Genomic DNA, 8,522 nt, shown 5'->3' with positions numbered 1-8,522 from the left:
CCCTTCGTCAAGCACAAGCTCCAAGGGAAAACACAACTCCAATACTTTACTTTCCTCTTTAGATAGAAAAAATCAGCCCTAAAATATCTTCACAACAAACTGTCCTACAAGGAAGAATAGGACAGGCAAATCTGACGTAACCCATGTTCTGCAATGTCGTCAGCATGCAGAGAGAAAGCAAGTTCTTTGCTAAGAATGGATCCTCACTAGGGCATTGTAAGAGGTCTCTCACAAACCAAGCTCATAAATGGCTCAGTTTTTGCCAAAGCCTCTTCCACAGTTCAGTTGCTTCTGAAGGTATTTGTGAGCAGATGCTGAAAGCAGTCACAAATGTCAGCTCACCCTCACTGTAGCAGAGTATTCTTTGCTCTGAGCTAATCCAAAATCTGGGGACCAAGATATCCTGCACTGAAACGGCTACCAGTGGAAAGGGTTCAAAGATCAAGTGTAAACATATAAAACATAAACACAGTACATCCCAGACCATATGTTTCATTTTAACCTGGATCCTACCTTGCTGCTGGGCACAAGTGCTGTTGAAGTAGATTCAGTGGTTAATCTCCATTCTGTGCTGGAGCTGCCATCCAGCAGCCTTTCCACCAAATACACACCTCATCTTGGTGCTACTGTTCTTAACTCCCTTCTCTGACACGACTCTTCTATCTATGAGAAGAAAGAAGGGCCTGGGCTTCTCTGGTTCAGCTAAGCAAGTTCAGCCTCTCACATTCAGCTTCTTCCCCATGGGGCCAGAACTCAGACATCATGCTCTCTGGTCCAGCACAAACACAGCAGGTGCTCTACAGACCTTACCCAGCACTTCTCTCTCATAATCCCCCAGTAACTCCCCAGCTGTATCTTGTTGATACTGCAACCCCAAGCACACAATCTTTAGCAGGATCCCACTTATTCTGGAGACCTGTTAGGCAAATAAATCTGTCGTTGGATACTTCCAAATCTGCAAATTTAGCAAGTGCACGTTCTCCTCCATCACCCAGATCATTAAAGGAAGTGCTGAGCAAAAAAAGACCCACAACAGATGTCCCTGAATTTCACCCAACAGACCCCTTCCTTTTCAACAGTGAACTGTGGATAACTCTCTGGGTATAATTACCCAGTGGGTTTTGTACCTAGCCAAATCCCATCTAGATCATCCTTAAAAACCACTTGACTGGCAGTTAAAGCTCTCTGTCACTATGCCCTTACCCTGTCAGAGAGGAAAACTGAATTATTTTTACCAGATTCTGTTCTTGATGTGCCCACATAGCTCCTGTCCACATCTCCACTGTTTACACATAGTGAGATTATTTGATCCAGCTTTTTGTTCGTTTGTTTGGGTTTTTGTTTTTTATTTTGGTTTGTTTGTTTGAGGTTTTTTCGTTTGCTTTGGTTTTGTGGTTTTGTTGTTGTTGTGGGGGTTTGTTTGTTTTGTTTGGTTTTTTGTGGGGTTTTTGTGGTTTTGTGGCAGAGTTTTCTGTTTGTTTGGTGCGGTTTTTTGTTTGGTTTTTTTTAATGTTTTTTGAGGGGGGATTTAACTGTGAGCAGTTCCTGGTTTTTGGCCCCAGTCCCCATTTTGAAGAGGAGGAATTTCCGCGGGAATTCTCATAGACATCAATGACTAATTCTGGGATAGCTTTGTGCGAGGTTCACCACACCGAGAGGGTCTGAAAAAATCCCGTTTGCCTAAATACTGTCTTCCTTGCACTTCTCTTATTTAAGGCCAGACTTTAGCGCCCATCACCAGCACGGCCTGTGCTCCCCGCTCCCCCGCAGCTGTGTCTGAAGGCTCACACAGCGCGCACCGACGCCGGGTGTCCTCAGCAGCTGCCGCCGTTCTTCCTCTCAGCCCAGGAGCGGCGCGACACCGTCCGCAGTTTGTGTCCCGCTCGCACAGCGGAGGATGTTCCCGCTCCTCTTGCTTGGTGCGTGCTGCCAATAGAGCCCCGGAGCGTGGGGCGGGCGCGCACCTCCGGCCGCTGCTGTGCGTGTGAGGGCTGGGCTCAGATCGCTCCACAGCCGTGAGGGGCGGCTCTAATCTCGGTCCCAGCCCTGTTCAGGGCCCGCTGCCGTCGCGGTGCGGGCCCGACCCGACCCGGCCGGCAGCGCCCTCAGCGCGGACGGCGGTGCCACCTAGCGGCGGGTTGCAGGGCGGGCCGCGCTCCCGCCCTCGGGACCGAGAGAGGCCCCGGGGAAACCTCCTCAGCGCCGTGACACCGACACAGCCTCCGGGGAACCGCCCCAGCGCCGTGACACCGACACAGTCTCCGGGGTAAAACCGCCCTCTCCCCAGCCCGGCTTCGGCTCCAGGGCAACCTCATCACTCTCTTCAACTGCCTGAAGGGAGGTTACAGTGAAGACTGGGGTCTGGTCTCTTCTGCTCTGCCTACAGAGAGGACAAGAGAAAATGGCCTAGAGCTGGGACAGGGGAGAGTCAGATTAGATGTTAGAAGGGTTTCACTGTTAAGGTGGTCAGGCATTGGAATAGGTTGCCCAGGAATGTGATGGAGTCACCAGCCCCGAGGTGTTTAAGAGGCATCAGGATCTGGTGCTGGGTGATGTGATTTAGTGGTTTAGGGGTTACAGTGGTAGTGCTGGGTGGATGGTTGGACTTGATGTTCTTAAAGGTCTCTTCCAACCTTGATGATTCTGTCATTCCTTGTGTTGGCACAGATGCCAGACACAGCTGAGGGAGCATGCCTTGGGCAGCTGTAGAAGTTAGGAGAGCTGGCAGTTGCTTCACCAGGACCACAGCTGTTACATAAAGTGCCTCAAACAGCACTCTGCAGGAGAGAGACCACCCCATTACTCCCATATGTTCACCATCCCCTCTCTAAAGAGACTTAAATGCGGAAGCCAGTTTATTCCTATTCCCCAACCCTTCAGCTGACTGCTCCTGCCTTTCCCACAGCTGGGGAAGATGCTGTTACACCACTACCCAACATGCTGCCAAGTCCAGAGCAGAAGCCCTTGTTAGGGAAGGCTGGACAGGGCTGTTGCCACCTCCCAGCATTGAAAGTGCAGCCCACTGCCATGTAGCAACTTTCCAGTCCACTGCCTTGAGAGGCCAAAACTCATTCACCAGGTAGGAGCCAACGCCCACCCAGAGGCTCGGACCCTTGGACTCAGGCTCTGAGGCACATCTTGGCTTTATGAAGCACAGTGACATGCTCATTTCAGATGGTAAAACAACAGCCTGATTTTTTTTATCTCTCTCTCATTTCTAGCTCCCTGGTGGTGAGCAAAGGCGCTCAGGCAGCATGACCAGCTGATGACTCCAAAAAGGGTAAGCACAGAGGGATAGCCTGCTGGACACATCACTAACCCTCAGGAACACACAGTATCAAGATAGAGAAGGCAGCATTCCTCTCACAGTTCTGTACGAAGGTCAGGTATGAAAAAGGCATCAAAGAAATCAATCAATCCATACATGACAGTATTTATTAGTTGTTTTAACACATCACCCAGTGGCAGATGCACCCAGAGATTAATTGACTCTGGGACCCTTCTGTTCCCAGCCCATGAGACTGGCCATGGGCTGGGACCATTGGCAATGCTTGACTACTGCAGGACAGAGCTGGACCCTGCTCATCTTTTAGGGTTTGAAGCAGTAGCTAGTCAAGTCAAACTGATGGGTTAATATTGTACAAGAGGCACACCACAGGTAACAGCCATTAAAGTTCATAGGATTCGGTTCCTTGCATCACAGAGGAGAAGAGAGAGCCCAGGTAGATCCTTTCCCTACATAACCTTAAAAAACCAGCAGGAGTTTTCCATTTCACCAGCAATCTATTAGAGCTTCCCTGCAGAGTAGCAGCAGGTTTGGGCTCTGTTCTTCCCCAAAACTGGAGACCATGGAGAGGGCAGTGCTGCTTTGAGAAGAGTTTCCCTACCTTTTTTCCAAGGAGTGTCTTGGTGCATGCAGGATTCTATCAGTCCCTCAGGAAGGAAGTGAGGCACAAGGCAAACCCAAGTGATGCAAAGAAGGAAAAGCAGAACCTCAACCTGAGGTTTCCAGACCCCAGCCTCTTCCCCTTTTCTCCTGTTACCAGCCTGCCACGACCTGCACCTCACTCTGGCATGCCACCCACTGCAAGGCAGATACACCAAAGGCCAATGTGCAAGTTACTCTGAAGGCTGTTACCCATGGTGATCTCTTCCTAAACCCCATCACACCCATCCCATCAGGCACTTAGGCTCCAGACAGAAGCAAAAAGTTTCCCCTTTTTCTCTCCCTCTCCCCCCACTTTCATCCCGAACTCTTCTTCCATCCCTTGGTTTTAATTTCGCTTTGATTTCTGGGTGTTACTCAGGTAAGTTTTCACAAAGAAGTTGGAGAAGAGGGCCAATAAACTGGTATACAAGCCTGATGAAAGGAGAAGCAGTGGCCAGGTACATTGACAGAGCTTATCATCCTTCCAGAAGAAGATAAAGATGTTCATTATTACATATCCAATAATCTGCACAATCTGTGAAGTAGTGATTAGCATGGTGATGGAGGGGGGTACCCGGATGCCCATGGCTGCCACAGTGTAGTACAAGTACATCACAACATGGATACTGAGGTTTAGGGCTGCGTTCCATCCTGCCCCAGCTATCCTCATCTTATAGCTATACCAGGATAAAATCATTGTGGCAACGTGGTGGTACCAGTGCAGGAAGATGAGCTTCTTTTTCCGGAGAACAATGAACAGAGTGTCACCTGGGGTCGGGGAACAGGTATATCATTAGTCAGGTGAAAGCACAGCAGTTGCACAAGTTTTCACATGAAACAGACCAAGCAAGCTTCAATGCTGAAGCCATTATGTGGTTTGATCCCACCAAAGCCTAGGTTCCCATTGATATAATCTGTATTGAAGAGGACCATTTAGGTACTCTAGCTTCTGGCATGTTTGGAATATAAGAGCCCCTTGCCCCAGGCTTGCTTTCCCAGATCCACCTGCACTGCATTTCCAACTGGCTCTTCTTTACTTCTTTCTATGAAAGCTGTGTGGAAAGCCCAGCCCTCCCTGCCTGTCTGCTGCCCCCTTGCCACGGCTGTTCCAGTGCAAAATTGCCTAGTCCAGGCACTGGCCTGGGGATCAAACTCGAACAGGAACATCAGGCTGCAAGCATATCATTCGAGTTGAGTAATAGGGAGCAAGAAAACGAGTGACACATGCAAGGCTAAGCAACAAGCAACCCTTTTCTCCATGTAACATTTGGACAGAGACCTGTAAAAGAAAATCTGCTTGTAAAAGCAAAGCAATTATAAACACACAGGATAAGGAGAAGTTTCAAACTCACCCATTTCAACAAATTTGCTCAGACCAAATAGATACATCCAAAGCTTGGAAACAGGGTGGACATAAAAAGATTGACTACACACTGATTGCTTAAATCCCTTGGTAAGGAGGAGGAAGGCCAACTGCTTCCAGATCCGACAGGCTGCAATGAGACTGCAAGAAAACCAAAGGAGAGCTGAACACTGTGCCCAGGGCCTCAACATAGCCTCTGACAGCTCTGCACCCACGGATATTTAGTTGACTCCATCTTGATGCTCAGGGCAATCTCAGAGACATTTAAACAAACCTTTGCCTTCTTAGACTTCCTAACAAGTTTTAGCCAGGATTTAAAACCTATTCCTGCAAGACAAAGCAGCATGAAAGAGCGCTCCCCTCAGGGAAGCACCCCCTGCTTCCACTGCTTGAAGAGGCACTTGAGCAAAAGCTGCCCCACTGATGAGAAATGGAGGACAATTTTCCTGATGTCCTGCCTTTTGACATGGGCCCAGAGGACAGGGAGCATTTATAACCTCCTGTGGCAGGGAACTCCTACAGCTTTTGAGAAGAAATACCACTTTTTCCTTGTTATCAACCTGTTTCATTAGCACAAGTTTGTCTCTGAATAGAGCATGAACAGCTATCCCCTGACCTCCCCTCTCCCACAACTTGTGCTTTTACAGACCATTGCTATACTATGCCCTGACAGAGGACAACCAATGTCCCTTTGACCTTGTCAAAGCCAATTGGAGTTACAGAGGCAGTAGTTGAGTTTTTCTCTGTCCCACCAAAGAGACAGAAAAAGTTGTGGAGATGAGGGGAATTTTCTTAAATTGACATATGCTAGTTTGAATACAGGGCACGGGCCGAAACATTTTCATGGCTACTGCAGGAAACCTATTCAATAAGACAGGACAGTTTGAAAGTACATTTTAGTTTAATCTTTTGTGCTTCTGTGAGTGCAGCAGAATTTTCTCCACCTCCTACACAACCGGATTAAAGAAATGAGGTAGCGGGGGGTGGGGGGGTGGGTAGGGGAAGAGAAAGAAATCTAAATTTTAAAGAGAAATAGACCTCAAATCAAACTTTCAATTGGCAGGCACCGTTTGAATGAGGGAAGATGTCTGCTCTTGCAGGCTTCACGTTCAAATCTACCCACTAATGATTTTCAAGCACTCTCCCCAGACATCCTTTTGCAACTCATTCTTGCTGGAGTATTTCTGGTGAGAAATAAATGACTTGTATAAGCAGGTCACTCCCCTAGTTAGAAAGTGCCTTCAAGAGGAAAAATTTTATGTATTTCCCTAGTGATGTAGTGAATAACCAGAACTTTCCATCAATGCAGTTCTGAGAAGGGTCTACAGCTGTCTCCAGATTTAACAAAGGCTCTTACCTGAACAAAGCCAGGCTGAAGGACCACAGGATCAGTGGTCCACGCAGTTTGAAGGGCCTCCGTTCCTTCATGAGATGTTGGATTCCAAAGATCAGGATCAAATAAATAACAGAAATAGTTAAAGACTTTTGCCTGCAAGTAGAGAAGAGGGAACAGTCAGGAAAAGACCCAAACTGACCTATTTTTAGCCAGACTTCTGTAGCCCTGGCAAAGTACTCGCACACTCACAAGAAACAAAAGATCTCCCATTCTCATGTTAAAGTTGGGTTTGGTCACAAGAAAGCCTGCCCTGACAGTGAGCAAGCAAGAACTCTAGGGACTGCACAAAATAAAGTGAACTGCTACATCTTGGAGATTTCCAGAAGACCTTGGTGGGATGAGGCAGGTTCTGGTAGCCTGTGAGCAGGATCCAAAGCAAACACATCAATGCATCTTATCCCTTTAAACGTACAGGCAGAGGATGTCTGCACAGGATGTCTAAAAAGGCCAGTTTCATGTAAGCTGGAGCCTCAAGTGCCTTGTGTTATATCCCACACATTCCAAGGCTTTAGTGCAGCATGGCAGGGCTGAGTACCCTATTTGCCAGCGCAAGGGCTGCAGTGGCCATCCGTGGGTGCTTTTTGCCCTCTTGCCACATCACCATCTCCCTACAAGCTGCAGCCCCACCTGCACCACTGTTTGCTCTGCCACATCTACTGCTGCACCCCATCCTCCACAGCCTCAGGTAAGAAACCAGAGACCCCCAATCTTCTCCTCCTCGGAACTGAAGATCCTCACACTTGTTCTGCTAAAAGCAGCAGGAGCCGATTGGGCTACCCAGGATCTGGAATGCACCAGGTCAGCAACCTCCTCTCCTCTCACCAATTCTCCTCCATCCATTTCCTGGCTGCCCGCTGATTAAAGTTCTTCTCGAAGTCATACTCCCCCAGAGGTTGCAGCTCCGACGGGTCAATGTTCGCTTCCATATTCAGCATCCCCGGGAGCGACCCGAAACGAGACACTCCCGCACGCCTCACGGTGGATATAGCCCCGGGAATGCGCTCCGCCCCAACGTCACACCCCGGCGGGAGGCGGGACCGGGAGCCTCCCATTCCTTGCGCTGGGTAAGCAGGAGGAGGCTCTGGTCACCCAGTCAGGCTGAGCGGGAGGTCCTGCCATTCTCCATCCAGCCCAGCTCATCCCTCAGCAGATGGGCAAGGTGATTCAACATTGTCACCAGCAGCAGGCAGAAATTCCATTACCCTGACTGCAGTTAGCTGTTGTGCCTTCTTCACCATAGACTGAAGTATCTGGCTGCTGCTGGAAACTAGATGGGTTCTGGATAACCTCCTACTGAAGTTCCTGCAGCTGAAAATGGCTCCAGCACAGTCAAAATCCCCTGAATGCAGCATATCTCATTGCACCCTCTGGTCACTCATCTTGGTGTCTTTCCCAGGTGTCATGTCTTTACACAGGTGCAACATCTGCACCCTGCAAAGCTCACAGACTTGGAAGGGGTTTGCTTCATGCAGGCATCACTGTGCCTGTGCACAAATCATCTGCCTAACTGCTGCCTCTTCAAACAGGGGAACATTTGCCTGGGTGAGACATTTCATAGGATTGTAGAATGCTTTGGTTTGAAAGGGACTTTAAAGATATCTAATTCCAGCCCCTTTGTCATAGGGAGGGACATCTTTCACCACACCAAGCTGCCCAAAGCCTTATCCGGCCAGGCCTTGAACTCCTCTAGGGATTGGGCATCCACAATTTTCTCTGTATTTGACAATAGAGTAGTATGAGAAAATCAGGAAAGTATTTGACATGTAGGAATTAAAATCCCTTGGCGATTTTTGCACCACCCCTGACTTACACTCTCCATTTTGCAGAGCACTTGC

General features: G+C 48.7%; 1 protein-coding gene across 1 annotated transcript; it reads right to left on the bottom strand.

Annotated features, from left to right (window-relative positions):
- Positions 1 to 3,417: 3,417 nt before the first annotated feature.
- On the bottom strand, positions 3,418 to 7,652 carry ELOVL3 (ELOVL fatty acid elongase 3). The gene is made up of 4 exons (XM_071438347.1): positions 7,510 to 7,652; positions 6,649 to 6,780; positions 5,281 to 5,432; positions 3,418 to 4,696 (listed from the first exon to the last, which is right to left on the bottom strand). Exons 1-4 carry the CDS (start codon positions 7,620 to 7,622, stop codon positions 4,275 to 4,277), a joined length of 819 nt encoding a protein of 272 aa, XP_071294448.1. The 5' UTR covers positions 7,623 to 7,652; the 3' UTR covers positions 3,418 to 4,274.
- Between the last annotated feature and the right edge of the window lie 870 nt (positions 7,653 to 8,522).

This window comes from Agelaius tricolor, unplaced genomic scaffold (assembly GCF_023055355.1).
Source record: "Agelaius tricolor isolate 1412-34295 unplaced genomic scaffold, bAgeTri1.0.p SCAF_13, whole genome shotgun sequence".
Classification (NCBI taxonomy): Eukaryota; Metazoa; Chordata; class Aves; order Passeriformes; family Icteridae; genus Agelaius; species Agelaius tricolor.
This window is presented reverse-complemented; position numbering and strand designations above follow the sequence as displayed.